Genomic DNA, 14,362 nt, shown 5'->3' on the forward strand with positions numbered 1-14,362 from the left:
ACCGATAACAAACAGAAAAAAAATTCCCATCTCAACCAGTAACTTAAAGTTGTGCTGTCACGATCCGACATAAGCTCCATCTGCACATGCACACTGTGCTTAAATACTTTGAAAACAACATTCTTTTAACCGAACTTGTTACATGAAGAACTTGACGAGTTAAAACGGTTGATATGATTCCAGAAACTAAACATAAATCTATGCACATGAAGACCTAGAGGCATGTAAATGAGCATATTAAATGACGATTATCAGTTTAAAGACGAGCCCCAAAGGTTTCAAGAAAGAATTGATAAAAACAAAACACACAAGAAGAATACACGGATAACTCTCAATATTATTATCAACGAAATATAAATCAGGGTCGTCCTTGAAAATCCAAAAAAAAAAAAAGGTGACACTTAGCGAGTAAATAAAATGGGCCCCTAAAATATTTGGGGACTTATTTTAAAAATGGTGGGCCTAAAATAAAACCCAATGTGTATAGTTGAGTTTAACTGAGATGCGTTTAAATCATTAATAGGTTTAATTGAGATGGGTTAGGGAGTTATGGCTTCTTGGGATAGTTTCACGATAATAGTTGGTTTTTTAAAATAATTTAATTATATATAAAATTTAAAGACTTGTCAGCCCTGAGAGACTAGGCATGAGCGGTCACCCTGGGCCAATGTCTAACTATAATTCAGTTTATATGAACAAACCTTAAATGGGCCCACACCAGGCCGGGTCTGCTTACAATGTCTAGTCATAATTCAGTTTATATGGACAAACCTTAACTGGGCCCCTCCCAGGTTTGCTTACAAGTTACAATGTCTAGCCATAATTTAGTTTATATAGACAACCCTTAACTATATAACTTAGTTTATATAGCCCCTCCCAGATTTGCTTACAATGTCTAGCCATATTCAGTTTATATGAACAAACCTTAAATGGGCCCCACCCCAGTCCCAGACGGGTCTAAATGTCTAGTCATAATTCGGTTTATATGGACAAACCTTAAATTGCTAATTGGGAAACGTAACCAACTTTGACCAATTTGTCAACTGTGTCCTCCCAGTATTCACCGACTTGTGAATATTCAATTACAAGATTTTTTTAACTTTAATTTTTTTAAATAATAAAACTAATTAAATAAAAGGATCCAATTACAATAAAGAGATAGGTAAGTAGTAGCAAGCTGCGCAACCACCCACTTTTGACTAGCAAAACCGATCTTACTGAAAACAAAGGTATCGTTCTTCGGCGTCGTTAAGTTAACTTGCACGACCCAATGAACTATTTTCAGAAACGTAGCTGCATCGAGGGCAAGAGACACCCAAATGTATCGAAAGCAAATGAAGGCTTGTTGATTAAAACATACCAATTTGACATTCAATTGCATGATTGAGAGGTAATTAGATCAATTTTACAAACGAATAAACATTCCATTGCATGCAAAACATGATATAATAATAATAATAATAATAATAATAATAATAATAATAATAATAATAATAATAATAAAATATAAAGTAAACCCATAAAAATGGCAAATTGGGAGGTACCTTACAGAGAATTTAAAAGATTCATGCAACTCTTTGTCATGAATGAATTTAGATTTGAATAAACGGTTGGGTGTCAATTAGATCGGAGATATCTGAAAGTGTGAATTCATGCGACATTGAGAGAGTCTGACAACAATGTGCACGTGTACATCAATTGATAAAGGTGACTCATTGCATATTATATTTTTATTCAAAACAATATTAAATATTTAAATGCTCCGTTGATGTGGCGGAAAATTTGTATTTTGTAACGCTCGGTTTAGAATAAGATTTATGTTGAGACGTAGTTAAAAGCAGTGGCGAGTTGGGCGAGTTGGGGGGGGGGGGGGGGGGAGTGACTCAAAATATATTAAAAAATACAAACGAGATGTCCGGGCTCAAATTTTCGGTAAAAAACGGGTAAATTTACACTATGTATACAAATTTTCGGACGAAAAAATGGTCAATTTATCCTGCTACGCAAAAAAAAAAAAAAGAAAAAGAAAAAGGAGGGGGCCAGCTTCGCCCTTAGTTAAAAGAAGAATGTCGTGACATATAAAATTAGAAGGATAAACCATCGTATTTAATGTAAGAAAGCAGAACCATAGTTTAAATAATTTGTTCATTTATGTTTCGATTGGAATTTGTGTTAAAATGTATGTGATGACATAGGTGGGTACACCACCAAAAGGCCAAAGCCGAAAAACCCAACAATCATGATACATTAATACCTTTGATGCTTGAATGCTTCGATGAGTCAAATGGCATCTTCCTGGCAAGATAACGGTGGTCAGTGTTGTAGAGGTCGGATTTCAAGGCCGACTAGCGACTTCTCGGTCGTTGGACGCCTACCTTTGACTTTTTTCAAGTCGGTCTGGATTAGTCAAAGGCGGTGAAAGTCGGTCTAGGCAGTCAAAAGTCAGGCTAGGATTCTCTAAAAACCGGTCAAAAGTCGGCTGGGCTACCTTTCTGAAATGAATTATGTTTATTTTAATATATATAATATCCAAAAACTATTTTTTTTATATTTACCATGTCCGAGTACTCTTCAAGTACTCTCCTATTACTCCCTACTCCTCAGTCGGCCGCTCAGGGTCCGCCTAGCAACTTTTAAAACCTTGACGACATTTCACCACGAAAAGAGTGTATCGGACTCACGGACCGATATATCATTGCAACATGAGGTGGAAAAGGAAGCCATCCATTATCCAGCAGGTAATATTCTTCCCTTACTGGCCAAAAAGAAGAAGGGTGCAATACTCCTTCAAGCCTTCACGATATGACTAGGTCTAGCTCCCGCTCACTATGAAAAAGTGCCTTAGCACTTCATATTTGTATCATCTTATTCTCATCCATTATAATCATCTAAGAACAACTAACTGATTCTTACGTCAGAGATAGACCGCAGGAGGCTCCCTCCTATGGTGAGCTAACGGTTGTATATGTTTTGCAGAACCCTTTAAGCCTCGAACCCTTTGAAGATATATGTAGCTACCTTGACCCATTATGTTTTGTATCAACAAGTTGACACCCACCGTAAGACTACACTACGAAATATCTTTTTTGTAGTTCAACTTTGCATCCCCAAGGTCTCACCTTCATGGCAGGAGAAGATACTCCAGAAAAAAGATTACTTCTACTCCTCAGCCGGCTAGCTCGTTGCCCGCTCCCATACATGCTCTCTGGTTGGCTTAGGCACTAGCTCTCTAGGTTTGGATGGAAATACCAATAAATAAACTGTCTTTTTTTTGTCGACTGCGAAAAAAAGTTGAGTTTTTATTATTTTATTTATCTTTTATTTTACCAAAATATGGTGGGAGGAAAAAGTATTTACCAAAATATGTGATTTCAAAAATATTACCAAAATGAGTGTTTTATTAAAAACTTGTTTTTCTCACTTCTAATCTTATTGGGTTATTAGATAAACAAAATTATATCTAAAAGAAAAAGTAAGAACAAATTCTAAATGCTGGAATGTTGGATAAGCCATAAGTGTATTTTTATCAAAAGTTATTTTAAGCCGTTTAACTTTTTCTTATAAACGCGCTTGTAAGCTAGGTTATTGATTCACGTAGTTTTATTCGTTTTGATTTCTTTGAAAAATTTTATATAATTAATTATACTGATATTTAATTATTTTTTTAATTTATACACCGTTTTATATCAGTAAAATTTCATTAACTTATATCCCTTTTTTAAATTAGCCACTTCCCAATGGCTATATTTGCTAGTTGTTTTGGAAATGTTGTTATAAAAAACAAGAATTATTTTGGAAATATATAATTGAAAATTCTTATAAAAGCCATTGAATATGTTATAAAAAAATTTAGTACAAAAGCATTTCAAACAGAAAATACAAAATGTATTTTGTTTATCATAATATTTTAAACCTTCTTTTTTTAATTGAATTTTTCTTGCTAGTTTTTTAAATTATTCCAAAAAAAACGTTTGTAATTAAAAACAAAAATGTGTATACAAATATTTTAAATAAACTAAAAAGATATTATAAAGACTAAAAACATTTCTATATAAAAAGCTTTTATTTAATGTTACATGTGCATTTGTAGAAGAATTAAAAATATTAAATTTTTTGAAAAGTTATCATCTAACAAAATGATTTTATTTTATTAAAAACAAATTTTCAAGAAACTATCTATTTTATATATATATTTTTTTGAAAAGGGAATTTTTTATCTTTCCGGAACTTAAACCCAGGAACTTGGGTTAGGAGACTCTATTTTAATAAATATTTTTGAAATAATCTACTTTAATAAATATCCTTTCCTTCCACCGTAGTTTGGGGGAAAAGAGTCAAAAAAAGCCACACGTTTTGATTTCAAGGTAAAGTGACGGCATATGTCTCGTTTAATTACGGTGCCCTTTTTCTTTTTTAATAAGAGACGACTTTTTTTTATTTAGGTTATCATACTCTTTTAATTTGAAGAGCTTGCTGCTACACTCTGGCTAGACATGTTATTTTAGTTGGGGTTACGCTGGCTTAAGAGTTTGGCTTGGGCATTCCCCCTTGAACATACCGCCGACTATCACTTGATAGTCGTTGTGCCACTAGAAGAGCAGAACTCTTTGGCGTAACACACGGTGGGATGAAAACCTGGGTGGACTCACGGTTCGAACTGACAATCTTTGCACAAGGCCTAGCTCAAATCCTTTATTGCCAATCCTTTATTGCCAATATTCACTAAATAATCCAAATCCTCTATCAGTAAACCACATGTGAGGGGCAATAATTCAGTTTTCTTTTTCAAACTCGTTTTATTTTAAAATAATAACATAGGTTTGCAAGACAATCAAAAGTCAAAACAACTTAAAGTCACCAAAAGGATGGCTGTCCACCACATTATTATTTACCTACCACATCTCGATTCTTAAATTAGTGAACCACCACTAAAGTACGTGACACATGGATGGACGTTTTCAGTATCGGTAAGGTTATATATGAGACCGGTATTTTCTAAATTTTGTACGAAATATTGGTACTGAACCGAACACTTCAGTACCGGTACTAAATATTTCAAATTTTTGGGATCAAGAATTTTAGAATCTGTACCGGTCGATACTGGTACCATGTCGAGCTCATCTCTAATGTTGCATCCTAAAATATTTAGTGGCATGTTTAAGTAGAAAAGATCGGCGGAGCTGATAAGACGTGTTGTGTTGACCATACGTGAAATACATTCATTAAGCACTAACATTTGCATTTAAATAAGATCACACGCGATACTCAACGTTTTAAAAACCAGGTTTTAACAGTATTGGATTGGGGAAAAAATGATACAACGGATTTACCAGTTTACTGTAACGAAATGTTTACCATTTCCAGCTTCACTTTATTTTCTCATGGCACTCGCAAACTAAGTGGGCGCTGCCTCTGTTAGTTTTCTTGCTAAGGTGATATTTTTTTAATGATGTGACATTTATGCGACATTTTTTTTAAACTTATGGGTCTCACACCACCATTTCATCTTTCTTCTCTATAAAACCCTAGCTTCATACATAACTACCACCACCCACCCAGCCATCTCCATCTCAGCTGATCGAAGCCATCGTCATCGCACCACCACCACCACCACCACCACATCCCTCTCTCCCCCATTCTCTCACTCTCCCTCTCTCTCTCACACACACACAGACATACAATTCTTAAGCGCTAACAACAGCATGTTAATATTTAAGATTATACGATATATTTATCTTTCATCTTTTATTATTATATAGCACCTGGGAGCTTTTTCATCTCTTTCTCTATTTTTAAATTCAAAATTACATTAAAATATAATACATTTTCTCTCTCATTTTCAATTAAATAATATTTTTTATATCTTTATCAATACACTTTTTATTCATTCACTAACAACTTTCAAAAAATTATTAAGAATTCATAAATTAAAAGGGTGAACAGTAACTTTTCAAATGTATAGAAAAATCACTGTATTTTTTCTCTCCTTCACTTACTCACTAAATTTGATAAACAATATGTGAATGCTCTTAGTGTATCACCACCATACTTGTCTTTCACGTCATCTTTCAATCTATCTTATACTCATAATTTTATCTTTCAACCATTTTTATTAGTTTTTTTTAATACACGAGAGAGCTCTCGAGAGGGGAGTCCCTGTTGTGGTGCCACACCGCGCACGACGTTTAATTTGTGATGTCACATGTTTAAATAATCACTCACTTAGGTTCTCACAAACTATGATAATTGTTACAAAGTTATCACATTCAAAGTGATCACATGGGAATTTCCCATATTCATATGATGACTATGGTAAACGATAACTACAATTTTACAACAACCGTCGTTAAGCTATAACTATACTTAGTGTTAACTACCTTACGCGATAACTTAGGCTTACGTGACAACTAACGGGGCAATTATTATACGTACACTAGGCGATAACTACAAACAATGATAATTATAAGTCATTCACCAACTTAGCAGCTTGTGGAGAAACTAGATCTAAGCTGTTAGCATCTTTCCACGATCAGATCCTTACAACGAATTAAGGTAGCGTTTGATATGTAGGAATGACAGTGGGAATGGAATGATTCATTACATGGGAATGAAAAAATGACGTTTGGTTGCTCAATGGAATAGAATAATTCATTACACATGGAATCTCATTCCATCAAAACCATTCATTCCCACCCCTTTTTTTTTCATTCAATTCCTCTTTCACCATAATTTCTCAACAACGCCACCACCTAACAACGACCACCACCACTACCATTGCTTTCACCACCACCTGACCGTCACCGTTGTCGTTGCCACCCCCGGCACCACTGCCACCATCTGACCGCCCTACCATCGCCATCACTACCAATGCTACCACCGCCACCCCCACCACCACCACAACCACCGCCCGCCACCACCGCCACCACCATTTTTATTGCCGGAGCTACCACCACCATCGCCATTGCGGAGTTTTTTTATTTTATTATTATTTTTTTTTGTAAAAAAATATTTTTAGATAGGAGTGCTTTTATTATTTCTATTTCATTCTTACAATTTTTTTTGGATACCAAACAACATAATATAATAATTCATTTCATTCCGATAGATTAACCAAAAAAGACAAAAGAATGGTAATGATCCATTTCATTCCGTTGTCCACTCCATTTTTCTCTCATTCCAATTCTCCTTTCATTCCATTACCTCCAATCAAACATACCGTTCATTGGTCCATGTCACTTAGGGGTGTTCAAAACTGAATATCCGAAGTTTAGGATATCCGGACCTTTCGGATAGTGGATTTCACCATCCGAATACGAATCCGAAAGTTCGGATATCCGGGGATCGGATAATGCAGCGGCGGCGGAGGTGGTGACTGGTGACGGATAGTGCAGCGGCGGCGGAGGTGGTGACAGAGACGGATACGTCGGACAGAGGACGGAGATAGTGACTGGTGACGGATAGTGCAGCGACGGCAGATGGTGACGGATACTGACCGGAGACTAGAGGCGGTCCGATGATGGTGAAACTGATTGGATTGGAGCCTTGGAGGAGGGTTAGGGAAAGGATGTGAAACAAGTGGTTGTGTATGCTTAGAAATTAGGGTAGGTAATTTGGTATACGGTAAATATATTAAAATTAAAAATATATTAAATTTAATATTTCGGATCTCCGAACTATCCGAAAAATCATAAAAATGCTATCCGAATATGAATTTTCGGATATCCGGGGTTCAGATATCCAAATTTTCGGATATCCGAAATTTCGGATAGTTCGGATACGGATTATCGGATAATTCGGATACGAATTCGGATACTTTTGAACACCCTAAATTGTCACTTGTATAGCAACATTTTAAAATAAATATATCCTAAAAATTCCGCCTGAAATTAGAATGTTACAATCGTAACTTATTGGAAGTGATAAGTTAAAATTGAAGTAATGAACAGATCAAGCATAGTTTAAACTTATTTAGAAACGTTTTAAATGACGGGTATGTTTGGCAAAACTTGCTGGTAGATGTAGCTTTTTAGATATACACTACTAGAAAATGGTTGTTTTTGCTACAAATTTTCTACAATATTCCCATAACTCAAAATTTTCAACAATTTTTCCATAACTTTTCGCCAATAATCAAATACAAAAAAAATTCTAAATTTATTACACAAGTTTCCTACAACATAGAGGTATAAAATAGTCTGCCACAATTTTGACGAAAAAACAAATCCATTTCCGACAAACTACCAACAACTTCTTTGTACATTTAATATATATTAACCTTCAGAATTAAAAAATCAAAATACAAATAATAATAACACATTTTTGTAGCAAAATGGTCGGAAAACTGGCAAATTTTGCCACAAATTTGCTACAATTTTTTTATTTAACACTTTCATGGCAAAGTTGTGGTAAAATATGCAAAGTTTACTACAAGTTTAAGGTAAATGTATATTAATTATTGAATAATTAAACTAATTATAATGAAACCATACTTTTGTGGCAAAACGGTTGGAACACTGCAAATTTTGCCACAAATTTGCTACAAAATTTGTAATTTAACACTTTTGTGGCAAAACTGTGGCAAAATATGCCAAGTTTGCTACAAGTTTCAGGCAAATGTGCATTAATTATTGAATATTTAAACTAAATTATGATGAAACCATATTTTTGTGGCAAAACAGTCGGTCTCTCGCAAATTTTGCTACAGATTTGTAAAATATAATAAAAACCATACTTTTGTTGCAACACTATGGCAAAACTTGCATAGTTTGCTACAAGTTTTCAGCAATTGTGCATTATTTATTGTATATAAAAACTAATAATAATGAAACCACACTTTTGTGGTAACATTGTAGCACTTTTTTGCTAAGTTTCTTACAAGTTTACGACAACTCGGTGTTATTTATTGATATAATATTAATAAGTAATAAAAGCACCCTTTGGCTAATTTGTCGCAAATCTTGCAAATGCTGCTATAACTTTTTGAGAACTTATGAATTTAAACATTTTTTTTTGGTAAAATTGTCACGAAGCTTGCAAACTTTGCTACAAACTCTTTTTTTAATTAAATTTAAAAACTAATAATTCATGAAAATATAACTTTACGTAAACTCTTAATTTCTTGTTATTTAGTTTATGTTATTTGTTATTACAAATAAATTTAAAAGGGTAACAAATAAAGTTGTAAACGTTTGCTATATTATATCTATCATCAACACGTGCGATAATGGAATCATGTGATGTGTTTTATATTATAATGTTTGTTATATATGTTTGCCTTTTGCAACATTTGGACCACAAGTTGTCTGAATCTCACCTTCAAATGTTGAGCCTCGTTTTGTGGTCCATTAGCTCGTTGGAAGGACAAATCTTAGGTTGAGCACCAATACATATACAAGTATATCGGTCGGAACCCAACCTCGATTAGCAAGCTTACACTACATGGTGCCTTCACCTGAATAATCAGCATTAAACCAAATCATGGAGGTGAGCAAATGGGCTAAAAGGGCTTTTGAACTCAATACAAGACGGTTAATGGTCATGACTTTAGCCCCTTCATGTGGTGACACAAAGCGATCGAGTCGGGTAATCGGTATATAATTTGTCTTGGTCTGGTTCAGTCGTTCCGGTTTGGTTGAATCGGGTTAGGTCATATAGAAAAAAATCAAAAAAAATATAACCAAAAAAACGTAAATGTAACTTTATTACTAATACATAACTAGTAAATTACCCGGCACGATGTGCCGGGACTGGTCAGATATACCTGTCATGTTACTCTAAATATTAAGACGCAAGCGTTAAAACATATAAAATATTAAAACGACGTTTATTTGGCTGTTAAAACCCAAACGTTGGTAGACCCGAGCATTGTCGGTACCCGGCGTTGTGGTGGTGAGTTGACACGAATTTGATAGGTTTTAGTTACGTTTGTTAGGTTTTATATAAGCATTGTTGTAAAACCTATGTGTTAAAATCCAGAAAATAAATTCGTCAAATTAACATATAAAAAATAAAATATCTAAAACGGTGTTTACTCGGTCGATAAAACCTAGGCGTTAATAAAACTCGAGCGTTGTCGGTCTCGGCGTTACGGCGGTGAGTTGACATCATTTATGTCGGTTTCAGTTACGGGCTTTATGGTTTCGACACTAAAACAAAAATGTCCGTAATATTCAGTCATTGGTAAATCTCGCGTTGTAGTGGTGGGTAGACGCGAATAACCATTTTACTACCTTACTCTTACTCTCTTGTTGTGTGTATATATATGTTCAAAACATCCCTTATTTCACTTACACAAACAAGAACAAGCAATGGAGAGTTGTGCATTAACACTCTTTAGACCCACTCTACATACAAAACCTTTAACTCGTATCAACCGAATTACCAGACCGAAAATCGTACCAAGCAGCATTAACTACAAAACCTCAAATGCAAATCATTCTGTTACATCTTTTACATCTTACTCGGTCTTCAACAATTCTTCTACATTTTCCGCCAAACAGTTTCATTATGATCCCACGGTTGCCAGAGCCGCTGCTGCTCCTGAAACCTCGGGCGAGTCTATAGATCCGGCTAAAATTGGCCTGACGTTACAACTTGCAGCCATGTTTGTAGCATGGTACTTGCTGAATATCTACTTTAACATCTTCAACAAGCAGGTTGCTTTATCTATCACTTTAGTTACCAAAATATAATTTGGATATGATCAACGTTACGGTGAGCATATATGCTTATACGCTGTATAACATATGCGTCACTAATTTTTATTTTGCACTATAAATGTAATTTGGATATCATGTATTAACAGTACACATATATTTTTTTTAATGCCATAAAGCTAATTCGGATCTGTATTAATTGCAACATTTCAAATAATTTCTAACAGTGTAAAATTCTGGGCAAGTTGGAAATAATTAATCTCAACGTTACTTAGCATCGTTAACTCCCCCCTCCCCGAATTTCAAGCTGATATTTTTGGGATTTTGATCGGAAGAAAGAGTACGAGTCGACTGATGTAAAACTTATCTCGAAACGGTTATCCAAACAACGAAACAATGTTTCAATGCGGATGTTTGAATTTCCAATTAACAAAAAACAAGCCATTTTACATCAGTCGACTCATATATTTCTTCCGATCAAAAGCCCTAAAACACCGGTTTGAAATTCGGAAAAACACTTAACGACATTAAGTGTTTTTTAGCAGGAGTCCATTCAGAGAAAAATAGTCGAAAGGCTGGACCGCTGGCAAGGATTTTAAAGATGAGATTATTATCGGCCGATACACACAAGATGAGATTATTTATATCCAATTTACCAAAATCCCGCTATCAAATAAGGAATACATAATCTCAATTTTTTCTACCATGTGATATTGTATCATTCATTAAAGAATAGTGTTTACATCGAAATGGAACTCATAATCTCAAATATATATCTCCAACGTGTTTTGGGCGCAATGGCGTAGATGAGAGGAGGATTTCACATTTAATACATAATTGTTTCGCTTTTGATGAATAAACGCAAAAAAGGGCACTCTTTTGGTGTAGCTTCTTGCCAGTTTTTAATATTCGCCAATAATTTTTTTTTTATCGAATATATTTGGTTTCGTACAGGTACTCAAGGTTTTCCCTTATCCTACCACGCTTACAGCGTTTCAATTCGGGTGCGGTACGCTCATGATTTTAATTATGTGGACACTTAAACTTCATCCAAGACCAAAGTTTCATAAATCACAGGTTAACTTAATTATATTATTAAGGCAAATAAATGCATCATGCTACAAATGTTTATTGTTTGATTCTGCTGCTAATGTTCAAAATGTTTTATTTACGCAGATTGTACCTGTTTTAATGTTGGCAGTGGCACATACAATGGGAAATCTTTTAACTAATATAAGTTTGGGAAAAGTTGCAGTTTCTTTCACTCACACAATTAAAGCCATGGAGCCTTTTTTCTCTGTTCTTTTCTCTATCCTCTTACTTTCTCATGTAAGTAATTCATGAAAATACATTATTATTATTAACATTTGGTTTTCTAAAGAGAAACTGTGGTTTTCGTTCATGTTGTTTGTCTAAATCTGCAATTTAGTCCAATAGTTTCAAATCTGCGATTTACGTCCCTGTAGTTTCATTTCACTTGCAATTAAACCGACCCCATTAACCCCGTTAAGTCTAATCGTTAAACCCATCATCGTGCCTCTCACGGAGGAGCAATTTTGTCCTTTTACCCCAAATACACCTCAGCCCCTCACACGAGGGGGCGTGTGAATTAGGGTTGGGAGAAAAAGGACAAAACTGCCCCTCACGTGAGAGGCAATCTGATGGATTTAACGACCAGCCTTAACGGGGTTAGTGGAGTGGGATTTAGTTGCAAGTGAAATGAAACCACATGGACGAAAATCGCATATTTAAAACTGTTGGACTAAAACCACAGACTCGGACAAACCACAGGGACGAAAACCGCAGTTTACTCATTTCTAAAAAGACTGTTTGTATTGCTTACACGTATAGAGACCGACAAAATGGGTTGTGGCGTCTCTTGTCCCTATTGTAGGCGGTGTGGCGTTAGCATCCTTCACTGAGGCTTCATTTAACTGGTTTGATACTAAAACATTTTTAAGTAAAATTCACTAACATATACATATATAATCATATGTACAGTTAGAGTTGACTTGTTGACCATCATATGTGAGTGTTACAGGGTTGGTTTTGGAAGTGCAATGGCTTCAAATGTAACCAACCAATCGCGTAATGTGCTTAGCAAAATGCTTATGGTTAAGAAAGAGGTAAAATGTCATTAATCAACCAACATATACATACTAATACTTGTAATAAAATCAAGTGATTAATGATAGGAAGCTTTGGATAATATCAATCTCTTTTCGGTTATGACAATACTCTCCTTTTTCTTCTTGATCCCATTCGCGTTCTTGTTAGAAGGCGTCAAGTTTACTCCCGAATACATGAAGTTTGCTGTGAGTATAATTAGAATAATAGAAATAAATTAGCCTTTTTTAATGTATCTTGATATGTTTGTAACATTTTTTATGTAGGCAAGTCAAGGTATAAATGTAAGAGACCTATGTTTGAGAACTATCCTGACTGGCATATGCTTCCATAGCTATCAACAGGTATATATACTCTAGTTTCAAATGCTACAAAATTTTAAAATAAAAACTGAAAACAATGGGTTTTAAAACCGTTCAGTTTTGTTTTTTAGGCCTAACTTTTTTTTTTGTTGGTTGATTATTACACATTTTGATATAAATTTATTTGGGCTACAACATTGATTAATTTCTTATAAACCACTCAAAATTCCGTCTTTTTTTTGTTACCGTTTGGCTGTTTTTTTTTTCCATATTTTTTATTAGAGCAAAACTGAAAACAAACTGAAAAATAAGTTTAAACAAAAATAACAGAAAATCAAACTGTGGATGAGCAAATGGTGCCGGGAACCGGTTCCGAAACGAGCATTTCAGTACCAGTGCCTAGTTTTTTTGAAAATCGAGATTTTCAGGATCAGTAGCGGTATTACACTATTACCTAATTTTTGCCTATGGTACCGGTACCGAACCAAACATTTTCGGAACCGGTCTTTGGGAAAATAGGGATCGACACGGTCGGTACCGGTTTGATACCAACTCATCCCTAAACCAAACCATCGGTTTTTTATTGGGTTCAATTATTGTGGTTATTCTGGTTAGATTCGATTTTATTTATTTATTTATTTTTGTACACTACTACACATGTGAAACTTGGTCACTATTTTATGAGCATATGTTTTGGGCAAATAGGTTTCATACATGATTCTAGGAGTGGTTTCACCAGTGACACATGCGGTGGCGAACAGTGTGAAGCGTGTGATACTCATCGTGGCAACTGTTATCTTCTTTCGAACACCGGTTTCTCCAATCAATGCAATTGGTACAAATGCTCACAATTTTTGTTACAATATTTAAAACTTCTATAACACGTTGATGGAACTCGGTTGCTTTAATATTAGGAACCGGTTTGGCCCTTGCTGGAGTTTTCTTGTATTCGAAGGCAAAGCGGATAAAGCCTAAGGCTGCTTGACTTGTGCTCCAAGTAAAATAAGTTGGGCATTATTATTTGGTTTAGAATGATTGTGCATATACTTATGAGGAGCAGTTTTTTAATTTGAAAATGATGATAAAGTTTAGGTTTTTTTTTTTCGATCATGACTCGCCTCTTTAAATATAGTTTGTAATCAAATTACAAGATAATGAGATAATGATAAAACGTTGTTTTAATATTCAACTTTTAGTAGGTCCAATTGATATGAACAAGAAATATTGTAGAATACAGAATTTGGATATGATGCGCTATTTGTACCACCGCCGACAGTT

The 14,362-nt window shown here is 34.7% G+C and overlaps 1 protein-coding gene across 1 annotated transcript; it reads left to right on the forward strand.

Annotated features, from left to right (window-relative positions):
- Nucleotides 1-10,300: 10,300 nt before the first annotated feature.
- LOC143628805 (phosphoenolpyruvate/phosphate translocator 2, chloroplastic-like) lies at nucleotides 10,301-14,134 on the forward strand. Its single transcript, XM_077098290.1, has 9 exons — nucleotides 10,301-10,655; nucleotides 11,610-11,732; nucleotides 11,832-11,984; nucleotides 12,507-12,592; nucleotides 12,697-12,781; nucleotides 12,851-12,970; nucleotides 13,049-13,126; nucleotides 13,790-13,919; nucleotides 13,999-14,134. The coding sequence occupies exons 1-9, from the start codon at nucleotides 10,308-10,310 to the stop codon at nucleotides 14,067-14,069; spliced, it is 1,194 nt and encodes a 397-aa protein (XP_076954405.1). The 5' UTR covers nucleotides 10,301-10,307; the 3' UTR covers nucleotides 14,070-14,134.
- The last annotated feature ends 228 nt before the right edge of the window (nucleotides 14,135-14,362 follow it).

Source organism: Bidens hawaiensis, unplaced genomic scaffold, assembly GCF_021521415.1.
Source record: "Bidens hawaiensis isolate Kalapana, Puna unplaced genomic scaffold, B.hawaiensis_p1.1 tig00005061_1, whole genome shotgun sequence".
NCBI lineage: Eukaryota > Viridiplantae > Streptophyta > Magnoliopsida > Asterales > Asteraceae > Bidens > Bidens hawaiensis.

What these genes read in the sequence shown, in the direction of transcription:
- LOC143628805 (XM_077098290.1), top strand. Translation starts at nt 10,308, where the DNA reads ATGGAGAGTTGTGCATTAACACTCTTTAGACCCACTCTACATACAAAA. An exon ending in CAAAGTTTCATAAATCACAG is followed by an intron (nt 11,733 to 11,831) that starts GTTAACTTAATT and finishes TTATTTACGCAG; the next exon opens with ATTGTACCTGTTTTAATGTT. An exon ending in TGCTTATGGTTAAGAAAGAG is followed by an intron (nt 12,782 to 12,850) that starts GTAAAATGTCAT and finishes GATTAATGATAG; the next exon opens with GAAGCTTTGGATAATATCAA.